The sequence below is a fragment of the Mizuhopecten yessoensis genome, unplaced genomic scaffold, assembly GCF_002113885.1.
Source record: "Mizuhopecten yessoensis strain PY_sf001 unplaced genomic scaffold, ASM211388v2 scaffold419, whole genome shotgun sequence".
In the NCBI taxonomy this organism is placed as follows: domain Eukaryota; kingdom Metazoa; phylum Mollusca; class Bivalvia; order Pectinida; family Pectinidae; genus Mizuhopecten; species Mizuhopecten yessoensis.
The window spans coordinates 80,974-94,053 of record NW_018403537.1 but is presented as its reverse complement, the minus strand read 5'-3'; the positions used below and the strand labels follow the sequence as shown (position 1 = coordinate 94,053).

Sequence of the window (13,080 nt, the reverse complement as noted above, 5' to 3'; positions counted from 1 at the left end):
GCGTTCTTCTTTACCCTGGAGGGGAACACATCGTCCTCTTCTTCGGAAAGGGGATTCCCCAGGTTAGTCTTACTTACATCACTTCCACTCTTATTCTCTTTCTCCTCTTCTTGGGGTTGTTTCTTCTTCCTTGTGGGTGCCCTCTCCTTCCCCTTCTTTCCTCCTTTCTTTCACTTGGGCATCTTGTAGTACTTGTATTATGAAACTTGTGTGATAAACTGTGTGTAGATGTAGATGTAGATGAGCCGCCTTTTTCACCCCGCGAGCCCCGGCCGATGTATGACCGATTTCAGGCTGGGCGCCGGTTTGCCGCCGTCCGGCCCCCGGCCGATTTCCGTCAGGCACCGCCAAGTCGGCCGGACGCCTGGTGAGACCCAAAATTTGGCTCGGCGCCCGCCCGACGTGTGCGATGCCCTGCCGGACATCGGCTAGGCATCGACCGATTTATTGCGATGCGAAACGCCGCACCAGGTTTTAAGTCCGAGTTAAAAGTAACTCGATGCCCGCCCGATGCCAAAAAATGACTTGGCAGCTGCAAGGAGTCCCGTTATTTTTTATTTTAAAAATTTTTATTTGCAGTTACTAATCATTCTTACCCTGAAGGACATGAAAACGGCGGGAAGCAGCAACTTCTGTCGGTCCACCCTCCTCAAGCATGTCATCCACGTCAATAGCACATTGAATAGCATTACAGTCTTTGGTCGTAGCGTTTATAAACGTATTCTGGGTTAAAAAATCCCTTCGTCATCATCAGAACTTCCCCCCGTAACAGCATGAAACTGTTCAGCGAGGTCGAGCGCCTGACATAAAATTGCATCAGTGGCACAGTACGACATGTTGGCGACAACAATAAAATGTACAACATGATTATTCCACGTGTTTTGTTGTATACCACCTCTGCACGAGCGCAAGAATGTTGAATATATTTTATCAAATATTTAATAAAATAATAAATGGGGGAACGGGTCGAACACGGGACCTTTCGGTGATGAGCCGAAGATCCTACCTCGGGACTGTGACCGAACCAGGACCGTATGTGCTCGCTTAGCTGGATAATACTTTCGGTGTGTAACTGACAATTATTTATAAAATATGTCTATATATTACCACGCTTTTATATTACATCAAGAAAACCCAAGTTACAATCATATTCTGAACACATTTTTTTATCAGAAAAAAACTCTATACATTTATTCCACTCTATCATTCTATTGTATTCACTCTATTTATAATTAAGCATTGAACTGTTTTTGTATGGTATTTATGTTCTATTTGAATGACACAGCTTTGCAAGCAAACAACATAATGTGCGCTAGCGCAATATGATGTATTTCATGTTACAGGTTTTTTATAAGTAATAAACCAGTAAACCAATTAAAGGACCAAGAAGTTTTCATATATCCAGGCAAAGACGACTTGTTTTGAAGGTCCACGTGCGTGTTAGGAAAGATAACTCTTGTAAGCTTTGTCACGTGACCGATCCATGGAGACGTATACATCATGGCTGCCATGACCAGCACCGTTGAGGATTTGAAAAATGAACAAGTGCCACAATGCCTGTACTGGACCGTGGATCAAGTTGTGGACTGGATCGATAATTTAGGATTTCCATATTACAAGGTTAAAGCATATGTGAATTAATTATTTGGAAGGAATAATCCCTTTGGACAAATGTTTAGGCTTGCTGTAACGGCATAACTCGATCACAGTGTCACGGTGTACGTTACAATTCATTTTTTGTCCGATTAATGTAAAAGCCTTATAACGATTTATTTATTTAGACAGACATCCTTGTAGTGAACATTTGCTTTGACATTCAAAGGCAATTCATTTATTCAATAGCCAATGTTTTTTTCAGAGTCTGTGTTGTACATATCATAATCAACAAGACAGCTGTACTGATGCAGACTATATGTTGCTGCAAGTTTATATATATGGCTATATGGATGCAAATAACTGGATTCAATCATTGTCATTTTGAAGCTTCTCCTCCCACTTCGAAAAAAGTTTTAGAAGAACCCAAAATATTTTTTATTCCGACAAGTTACAGACAGCACATACTTCAAAAGTTATGTATTTTTTTTACATTTATAGGATTTACAAATATATGTTTATATTGATAATTTGATATATACTGTATATATATATATTACAACATTCATGGGTGGGTGTACAATGTATAATGAATCGGTTTTCCATATTTAACATGAATCCCAAGATGGCTTCATCATTCATGCAATAAATTGATGTAAACGATTTGCATGCATACTGACATAAATTCATGTTAGAAAAAAAAGAAAGTTCAGTCCATTAAATTCATACCAGATGCCTTCTATAGCTTCCTGTGATAGGGAGTTTTGCTTTAATTTACCTCAATTTGTATTCATACCAATATGAATGTTGAAAGAATCCTGTTCAATCCTAAGATACTTTTCTATGACTATCTGGGCAGGATTAGTGGGGGTTGCTATGCATGGTTGGATCCCTAAATCCAGGTATCGACCGAAGTTAAAGGCTACAATTGTTTTATTATTTTCAAAACAGTGATGTAAGCAATCTGTAAAAAAAATACAATAAAAAAGCTTCGGAAGCGGGTCGGTGTGTTGTTTGGAGAAAATGTCATAATTCTATTTTATAACCCAGTCCTTCAACAAAAATCACCCGCTCCAAGTCAATATCGTTTTTTATCGGTGGACACATGATGCACTACTGGCCAATCACTTGTTGGGAATAATATGATTTTTTTTTAATATTCAATTATAGCCTTTGGCTGAGGTCGATACCTGGATTTATCGACCCGAGAAAAGATATATTAACAGAGGACACAGTCCGAGGTCAATATATTTTTTCTCGGGTCGATAAATCCAGGTATCGACCGAAGTCAAAGGCTACAATTGTTTTATTATTTTCAAAACAGTAATGTTAGCAATCTGAAAAAAAATCACCGCAAAAATCTTTGGAGTCGCGTCATAATTCTATTTTTAGTAACACCCAGTCCTTCAACAAAAACATGCGCTCCAAGTCAATATCGTTTTTTATCGGTGGACACGTGATGCATTCCTGGCCAATCAGTTGTCGGGAATAATATGAAAAAATAATAAATAAATATATTGAAATACCAAATTGTAGTTGGAAGTCAAATTTAGTGAGATAGATAGTGCATAGTTCTATCAAAACTATTGGCATTATAGAGGTTTCACTGAACACAGGGTCCAATGTAAAATTTCTAGGATGAATTTATGTTGTGTTTTTAATCAGTTTAGAATTTCACCTTTTTGCTTAATGATGTTCATATGTATATCAATGTCTTTGTCTTCATCAGGCTTGTTTTGCTACAAACATGATCAATGGACGAAAACTAGTCACTATTGAGGCTAAAGCTCTACCCAGTATTGGTATCACAGATTTTGAACACATAAAGGTAAGTTCAAATTACCTGTAAAACATTCACCTATACGTCACATGAAGGACTTTAGTGGTGATTTTCTATTTAGCTGTTATCATGATTTAGCATTTAATTTCCATTTTAGTGTGAAAAGCGCTACAATATGATTAATGCTAAAATAACTAAAATTTACAGTGCAGTTGATCTATGCTATAATAAACATAGGCCCATATGGCCTCACTCTCATTCAATGGTCAGTGATAAGATAGATGTTGAATAGGACCACAGGATTTTGTATTTCTGTAACAAAACGTAAAAAAAAAATAAAAAAAATTAATACTATATATACAGTGTACATGTGTATATATATATATACTTATTCTGCTTGGTATCAGTATCTCAAATGAGTTTCCGTCTTTATCACAGATAATCGCAAAAAGCATTCGTGACATGCTGAATCTTGAGGAGCCTGACTGGACAAGGAGTATCTCACTGCCTCCTCGTAATGATATAGGTAAAACAAGAAAGATTGTTAACATTGTTTTCGTATTTATAACCTCATCCACACTGTACTTAATCCTGTAATGTTATGATGTTGTTTTCTGGCGAAACTCGGCAAAAGTTTTTAAGGTCTGAATTAACAAGTCATGCTTTTTAGCCTGATGAATATTACTTCTCAGATGAGTATACAATGCCGGTATTGCCAGTTTCAAATCTTCCCCCCTGAGTGAAAGACGTACATTATTAGACAGCTCTACTTCAACGAAGATAAAACAGATTTTTCCAATAAAACAAACAGAACCTTGGCCAAAAGAACCGATTCATGTCAGATATAGAGGATATTTAATGGTGTCTTCATTAATAGCAAATATATTTCAGGAGTGTGGCTATTATATTGATATTTTTCGCGTGTGCACAGCACGAGTGAAAAATATCAAAATATTCGCAACACAAGTGAAATATATTTGTTATTACTGAAGACACCATTAAATTTTCTATTTCTTACATTTTTAAAGCATAAAACGTGAAAAAAATGTAATGCTTTAAAAAAGGGTGGGAATCGGAAGCGTAAGAATTAGCGCCATATTCTAATGACGTCACACTTGACAACAAGGCTGCACGCCATTTTGAATGGGATACTCAACGCAATTCCGACGTTTTCTACTATTTCCTGGTATGATTGCTTATAAAAATGTTATTAATTGTATATTTATGTAAATACTTAAGTGTGTGTACCAAACATTTACCATAATTACCACTTATTCTACCGTCGCTTCATTTGAATATGAACAAAAAATCGTTGCCTTTGAATGCAGCGAATAGAGGAAACCGTTATGATTGGTCAATACCTAAAAGTGGTATTTTCACAGTGTGAAAATATCTTTTTTGATATCTGTCACAGTGTGAAAATATCTTTTTTGATATCTGTCACAGTGTGAAAATATCTCTTTTGATATCTGTCACAGTGTGAAAGATATCAGTTTTATAATCAAGTTGATAGAATCCGATATTTCATTGACAAAAATGTAATAAAAATGCTTGTGTCATTTTCTAATATTTGTATTGTACTTTTACAGGTATGTACGTAGAAAGGAAAAGTGGAACAGGGAAGAACATTGACAGTTTGACATTTAATAAATTCCTTCAGGACTTCAAGGATGCTAAGTGGAGACCCCCTCTAGCCAACCACTGCCTGATTCTACCACGGTGTTAAAACGTCTGTACTCTGCAATTAACTGCATGGCAATATCACTTTCTACTTGACATGTTGTAAGAAATAGATCTTGAACTACTTGGCATCTTCAGTGTGGGCAGTGAACATCTGCTATATATACAGATGTAAGCATTATGCTTATGTTACTGGACACTGTATATTTTTGTCTTGGACCCAAGATTTGTTGACATTTGATGGACTGTACCTTAAAGACAACTGACAGATGGAGACATTTTACGTATATATATCTATATTACAGCCAAAACTGAAGCAAAGTATGTTAAATCAGCCAGATTTTACAGATTTCTTTTATTCTTCTATTAACATGAAAAATGAATCCGTAATTAACTGTGAAACAGTTATTTCTTTTTTCATGTGTTGGAAACCAATGTCTCAATTAATCCTTTAAAAACGATGCTGTGATATTGACACAAATGTTTCGCCTTGTTTAAATAACACATGAACAGCCTTTAATAGACTAAAGTGCAAATTTCAAACTTAATGAATTATCAATGTTTAAAATGAAATATCTAAATATTACATTTTAATATGTGGAAAGTAAAAGAAATTAATGAAAATTGAATTTTGAACTTAAGTTTAAATCCTTTCATGATTTAGTTCCTGTCTGGTTTACTTAGATTCACTGAAAGAATGTCCGTACAAAATAAACCAGAAGATATTTTGCCTAAAGCATACAGCCCTAGATCTGGGGCCTAAAACTGACATCTGCTTCATACATAGTCTATTTTTTGTATTCATGACTTTATTTCAAAAGAACCAAAGACTAAATTTTTAATGAACCATGTGATTGGCCTACATAATAAGCTATTCATTAACAGTTTATATGGATACAGTATATATATTTTATTAAAGGTACACCGTGACAAATTCAAATTCTGTGATTAGACCTTGTTATAAAATTCATACACAAAAGCCGTCCATATGCACATGAGATTTACTGCGTATTTTTTTCATTTTTTTTTTTTATTAACTGATGCTTTATTTATTAAGTGATGATCTTAATGTCCTATATCCTATATGGTTTATTCTTATACACAGGTTTTCACTGTCAAAAGGAAACCCCATGTGTCTTACTATAAAAAAGACACATCTTATACACTGTAGTTATATATAGTAATACTTGTTATTCAAATATTACACAGCCTGTTAGCTCAGAATGGTTTTTATAAATGAAGAGCAAATTTAAAATCCTTATGTCAGAAAATTCAATTGCCAATTACACTACATGTATATTTACAATGCACAAGGCAACCAGTTCACTTTACCAAATAATGTGCCAAGAAGTTAGACACTTATGCCAAGTACAGACACAGGGTTGGTGTGTGTACATGCTTTACATACCAAAAACCAACTAAAGCATTGCTATATGTGACAAATCTTTTTTCCGTTAATTTGATACAGTGGGTTTTGTGTAAGCTGTGTGCAACAATAGAAACATTTTCTATGCTCTTCATCTTTTATGTACAAGTGTATACATTCACATCTGTTAAACTTGCAAATCTTTTATTATTTGTTGATTTGTTTTGATATTAAATAAATTATGTATTTCAAACAAAATGTCTTTGTTTTTCCTTCTTCATTATACATTAATGATTCCTGTGCCACTGACCAAAAATATATCTTTGCATTGTAAACTAATTACTTCTGGAACGATTATTCTGTCTTTGCGTGTTGCAGAGTTATCTTCTTTTGTGAGCAGGTATTGATTGTTACGTCATTGGTTTGTGTGAGAAAATTAAGTCGTTTTCTCAAAAATTGATGACGTTACTCTCACAAACAAATGATGTAACAATCAAGAGCAGATAACTCTGCAATACGAAAAGACGGAATAGCTTTCAAAATATTTCATAAATGATTTCTGAAAAAGAAAACCTCACTGTGGAACTTATATGGAAAATTTACTAAAGATGATTTTTTGTATACAACAATGATCCGAGTGAAAAGACCAGAACAAAGTTGGCACCATATTAACTATATATACTTTCGCTCTACCAACTGATCCTAAGCTACGTGGTCAATGGAAGTATCCTGACCCAGTGTCGCTTCAGTTATATCAAAATGAAATTAAGGGGAGGTTACTGTATTTACGAAAAAAGTAAGTGGACTTTTCTAGTGTTTTACTAGTCAGTTGGACAGAGATCCTTAATTGTAATTTAATTTATTCCTTTTCTACAATTAATCATCAAATATATGTATTCAGTTTAACATTCTAAAAGCTGACAGCATCTTTAGGTTTCACAAAGAGGCAAACACCAGTGGGTAAAGTATCAGAATTGTGATTTATTTTCTTTGAAAACAAAAAAATGAACTGTATAAAAATTCTAATACTGAGTTGTTGTGTTTGATGGCTTCAGTTTGAAAGTGTCCATGTTCAATTTTTTTTAATTTTCACACATCACACAGCACAGCTGTTGTCTGTCACTTACTGAACCAGTTCAAACTAACCACAACTCTAGATCTCCATCATTCTGTCAATACCAGTTATAGCCTCATTTGTGAATTTCCCTGCAACAGAAACGTTTTAGTCAGACAACAGAGTGTAGTTGAATTTATTATATTTTTATGAAGAGAAGTGTTTAGATAATTGACTAGCTGTTTATATCAGATTTAAACAAACATATGGCCTCTATATACTTGGGCTTAATACTTGTACTCAAGTAACCATTTGACTCGCTGTCCTGGTAAATGTACAACCCCAGTGCAATTCTGTTTATTTTCGATATTTCTATATCTCCATATCAAATACTGTAAAGCATCTAACTATTTGCGAGATGAAAAGTTTGGAAACCGATACTTTTCCACAAAAAATAGCTCCATGTGAGAAAACTATAGCAGTTACTTTACCCTGAGCTTAAACAGAAACAAATAAGGGACATAACATTGAAAAAGAATTTGAAATAAAAAATATATTACACTTGCAATACCATCTATAAATGTACCAAGCATGGATACAAAATTTCTAAATTTTTGCATAAGATGATACATGTACTAGAGGTACAGCTCCCATAGAAAAACTATATCAATATACATGTATGTTTTCAGGAAATATGACTAAGGGCCTGTTCGTTCATGCAGAACAACCGGCACATCGTTCTTTTTTTAAATGTAACATTTTCAGGTATAAATCCTGGCAGATCTGCAAAAGTTTATTCAGGCCTTGCAAGGCTTGGTCAAACTCTCCTGAAAGCAGCAGCTGATTACTGATATATTAGTCTGACCTTATTTCATAAACAGATAACTCTCATCCAACCGGTTAACCATTAAGATCGCAATAACGAAACCGGCCAAATAATTTTACAAAAGGGGTATAACTCTGTTAAAAAGAAAGTATTGAAATAAAAAATAGTAAGGTCAGGTACACAACTGCAAAGTGTGGTTATTATATCTGGAGAATCACAAAATCTGAATGAAAACTGTAGGAGGAATTATTACATTTTGCTTAAAGATTTGAAAAGGGGACATAACTCCCATAAGAAAATAGCCAAATGGAAAACGTAAGCACACATGAGCAGTTAAAGGTTGAGGTGACTGCATGAGATGGAGTTGCAAGATACTGAGATGAAATCTGAATCTGTACAAGAAATAGTCTGGATATGATTCCATCTAAGGGCAGACGGACAACATGATTGCAGTATTACCCCTTGAATTTTGTTGCAGGGATAAAATAAATAAAGTAGCACCCAACAATATATACAATAATTCCACAAATTTCAATTTTTGCAGAAATATTTGAAATATTTAACCAATAAAAAAAAACGCTCATTAGGTGTTTTTTTGTGTAATTTATTCAACTTACCCATTGTATTAATGTTCTGTCCATGTCCAACTATGCAGTCCTTTAGTTCACATTTCTCGTTCACAGTAGACCTTGCCCCGATAAGACTGCCTTGAATATTGCACCTGACAAATGCACATAATCAAATGTTAAATGATTAAATGATATCCCTGATTGAAGGGAGGTAATAAAACCAAATGTGATTTACATTTAGAACCAAAAACAATCTGAAACATTTTTGCTTCTTAATGCCACACAAATACTGGGCATCAATGATACAGTTTTTGATTTTTTTTTAATTCGTTATGATGTGTCTCCTTCAAAGTCCAATTGTGAGAGTCGTACCTGATTTATTTGCTGAGGATCATGCTAATACGAACTGTACACCAACTTAATACAAGTGTTTGAACGATATATTTTTTTCGCTCACAAAATTTTTCATTCACTTTATTGTAATTTCATCATTATCTTGCAAATATGGTGAATGTTTGATACTGAAAAAAAAACAGCCTGACAGACAGTAAATTAACTAGCCAAGGACTTATGACTGAACATATACAATATATGGCCCACTAAATCAGCTCACTCAGATATAATGTGTTATATTCAGATTTAAAAGCTTCAAAATAAATATTGTATACTCAAAACAGAAGCTTTTACATCAGGAGAATTAATAAAAATAAAATCTCACCCTTCCAGTATTGAGACATGATCAAGGATGACAGAGTTAGCAATTTTGACCTTGTCTCCAATCGTGCAGTGTTTGCCTATAATTGACCTCTTTACTGACGTCTTCTCTCCAATCTGTGCACCTTCCGCTACCAAACAGTCTGTTCCAACCTTCAAATATTTAAAACATCTCATAAAAGATTTGTTCTGCAACACACCTGCTGTCTTGATTGAGCAGTTCTTCTAAATGGTACTGACCAACTTCAACAATTTGAAGATAAAATGTTAAGCCTAGTGGGAGGACTACCAAGCCCTGATACTATTTTCTTGTATCTTTTAATCTCTGATGAGAATATAATAATGAACCTACACATACATTTCTTAAGTTAGAGCTTGCATTAACATATCGATCTGGTGCTTGTACTTATACTAATGAATAGTAAATAGAATCTTAAAGATTAAAGAAATCTGTCTTAATTCTAATATCTCATATGTACACACCTGTGACTTGCCCTTTATTGACGTAGAAGGGTGAACAACAATAGTCTCCTTTTCACTGGCCAGGTCTGCTAAAACCCTTGGGATCTACAACAAATGTACAGGTCACATGACTGTGTGATGTCATCCAACAGCAGACGTACGCGTTAACTTTTATTTATCAAAAAAGTCTCTCAAACTTATCCAATGCTTTCTTATTAAACTTTGTCTCAAATCTACTCAACTTGTTTAAAAATGTTCCCTCCTTGTTATCAGGAAATGTTATCTATTACATAAAGAATAAAGTTTATTTTTAAATGACTTTGTTTTAAAGAAAACTGTAAAATAATATTTGATAATCTTGTCAAATAATCAAATGGATCAAATTCTTTAGTAATGGACGATTTTCCAGTATGTTATAACTTATATCCCAACAATTTATACCTGTTGTCATGGCATGATTCCTTCAGCCTGTGATGTCCCAACAGGCTGGTATTATAAATACATTTACCATTCTCTGATCTTAATCAAATGTTTAAAACACTTGTTGTTGAGCATATGGTCAGTAATATTAAAGATATCAAACATAGGTCAGAATGCATGCCAGTTTTAAGTGAATAACTGGTTGTTATTGAACCACAATCATCCGTAAATTTGTAATAGAATGTGAAATATGTATTTCCATCCAAAATTACATTAACATGATGAATAATTTCCTTATAAGATTATGCAAGCTTTAATTGTCCTTTAGAACTGTGCATATATGATCTATATGTAACAGAGGTCAGTAGTTTTCAGTAGATCTGTTAGGAGTTACACTCTACCAAATGAGCTAAAGCTCGGTAGGAAGTGGCTAGTATTTTACCAGAGTGACATATTCTCCCTCCAAGAAATAACTTGCCCCGTTTTTTTCTTGGGGATATTTTTATTCATGTGAAAGTATCGCTGGATATTTTGTCAACATTTCCCGGGTCCCTACATAGACGCTAATGTAACAAAGATCATGATTTTGTCCATGACTCCGCTTTGAGTCGAATCCGTGACCTCTTGCTTACTAGCCTAACACTCTACAAATGAGCTGAAGAAAAATTCTCCCTCGCCGGGTTGGTAGGAAACAACTAGTTTTGTTTACCAGGGTGCCATATATATACAACGTAAGTACAACCTGGCCTACCTGTTTGTTAGACTCGTTGTAAGCAGCAACTGTGTTTGCCTTCACACAGAATCCATCACTCTGTACGTGTGCGTAACATCGAATCGGGTTGTGATGGAAGCAGTCCTCCATGTCACCCCTATGATCAATCCAGGTGGACATTTCTCTTATTTTCTCTGTTATTTCATCAACTTTTGAAAATGTGAATATATCTGAAGGAAAAAGAAGGTCTTGTTGTTAATCATAAATTTCATATGGTGATGGTAGGGCAAGATTGTTTAAATTCAATTATAATTTTTATTCTTTTTCATATTTTCCCAAATCTCAATCACAACTATCAAAACATACATTCCATTCAAGGAAAAGATAGTTACATTTAGTAGCTAAATTACTTTAGAATTATCATCTTGCAATTTGTATCTGCCAGTGAGTTGAATATCCCTTCTAGAGCAACAGCCAGGTTTGCAATGATCCTGCATTATCTTTGAAGTTTTTGTTCCAAAACTGAAAACCTTACCTGTGTTCCCCTGTGCTTAAAAATGTACAGCCGTGGTATTACAGTATGTTGCCATTCAAAGGGAGACAAACAAACTGCACAATTTATCGATGTATGTTTACAAAAGATTTATATAACTTAAACAGTTTATCTCATTTCAAAAAAGCCATTCGGATTGATATGTCTCGCCTATGCCCCGCTTTGACCATCAACACACATATCAGAGAAACTAACTTAAATGCAAAAACTTAATCTATGGTCCAAGTTTGGTTGGTCTAGCACTTATACTTTCAGAGAAACTAACTTAAACACAAACTTATACTCTTTTAGAGGAACTAACTTAAACACAAAAACTTAATGTTGACGCCGCCATCGTCGTCGGAAAAGCAACACCTAAGTCACAGCGAGACAAAAAGGACAAGAAAAGGAGGTTTCACTTGTAATTCCTTTTGAGATAAAAATGTACCTGGTCGAACGTCCTCCGACACCACCGACATGTTTGCCTTCCCCACATCACAGCTGGCTTTAGGTTTGGAGAACTGCTTTTTTATTAAGTATGGAATAAGTTCTCCTTTTATAGACGAGATCGCTTTACTGTTAATATAGAATAAAAACAGAATTTCTTAGTCATCTTGTCCTGATATACTGCATTAAATAAAAAGAATTCCTACAATTTTTTTTTTTTATTAGTTGTTCAATATATATACATGTACATCATAACGCTGAAATAAATCAACTTAAAAAATGTTGGTCTCTACTACTGAATTCAATTGTTTCTCATGATCATTGTTAATCCAGCTACCATCCTGCCATTGCTTTCTGGATAGACTGAACTTTCTCCAAACATAACTGTCCTATACATAAGCTAGAATCCCAACTGTTTTACATCCAGCTGCAACTGCTGGGAATGATGGTGGCTGGACTATCTTCTTAGAATGAAGGTGGTTCAATATTATCTCCTGATAATGATGGTACCAGGATAACCAAGTTTTCACTGTACAATTTGTTGTTGGCCTTTTTTGTCCACTGGCTTACTTTATTGTACAATTGTATATAAATCATATTTACCTTGAATCAAGAAAATCCACAACCCATTTCTTCATAATGTACATATGGCAATCTGTTAAACCTGATTTTATGTTCAGGAAAGGATGTCTGAAAACAAAAACAAACTAAAAATAATACAGAAAAAATAGAACTTGTCGACCAGTTCTTGGCATTCTGTTTAAAATCAATTCATTAAGTGTTAAATTTATTTATGTTGGACTTATCCTCTTGCTCGAGGTTGAAAAAGGTAAAAAAAAAATCAGGGACAAGCATTCCCATTTTATACTAATATCCTTCTTTTAAAAGTACCAGTGTAACAGCTGCCAACTCTCCCCCCCCCCCC

General features: G+C 34.5%; 2 protein-coding genes across 3 annotated transcripts in view; one reads left to right on the top strand and one right to left on the bottom strand.

Annotated features, from left to right (window-relative positions):
* The first annotated feature begins 1,473 nt into the window (after window positions 1-1,473).
* Window positions 1,474-6,671, top strand: LOC110448142 (sterile alpha motif domain-containing protein 15-like). Its single transcript, XM_021494225.1, has 4 exons — window positions 1,474-1,620; window positions 3,323-3,421; window positions 3,812-3,899; window positions 4,963-6,671. Exons 1-4 carry the CDS (start codon window positions 1,501-1,503, stop codon window positions 5,097-5,099), a joined length of 444 nt encoding a protein of 147 aa, XP_021349900.1. The 5' UTR covers window positions 1,474-1,500; the 3' UTR covers window positions 5,100-6,671.
* A 711-nt stretch (window positions 6,672-7,382) lies between these two features.
* The window catches only part of LOC110448133 (translation initiation factor eIF-2B subunit gamma-like), a 12,204-nt gene continuing 6,506 nt past the window's right edge, over window positions 7,383-13,080 (bottom strand). For both annotated transcript variants that reach the window (XM_021494212.1, XM_021494203.1), the window contains exons 6-12: window positions 12,759-12,845; window positions 12,157-12,284; window positions 11,216-11,406; window positions 10,066-10,149; window positions 9,587-9,735; window positions 8,917-9,020; window positions 7,383-7,625 (exon numbers count right to left, since the gene is read on the bottom strand). In XM_021494212.1, the coding sequence (XP_021349887.1) occupies window positions 7,573-7,625; window positions 8,917-9,020; window positions 9,587-9,735; window positions 10,066-10,149; window positions 11,216-11,406; window positions 12,157-12,284; window positions 12,759-12,845 (796 nt within the window). In that variant the 3' untranslated portion in view covers window positions 7,383-7,572. The remainder of the gene's footprint in view (window positions 7,626-8,916; window positions 9,021-9,586; window positions 9,736-10,065; window positions 10,150-11,215; window positions 11,407-12,156; window positions 12,285-12,758; window positions 12,846-13,080) is intronic.

Bases quoted from the DNA above. Each gene is read 5' to 3' on its own strand.
- LOC110448142 (XM_021494225.1), top strand. From the start codon at position 1,501: ATGGCTGCCATGACCAGCACCGTTGAGGATTTGAAAAATGAACAAGTG. The intron at 3,422-3,811 runs GTAAGTTCAAAT...TCTTTATCACAG, and splicing joins CAGATTTTGAACACATAAAG to ATAATCGCAAAAAGCATTCG. The intron at 3,900-4,962 runs GTAAAACAAGAA...GTACTTTTACAG, and splicing joins GCCTCCTCGTAATGATATAG to GTATGTACGTAGAAAGGAAA.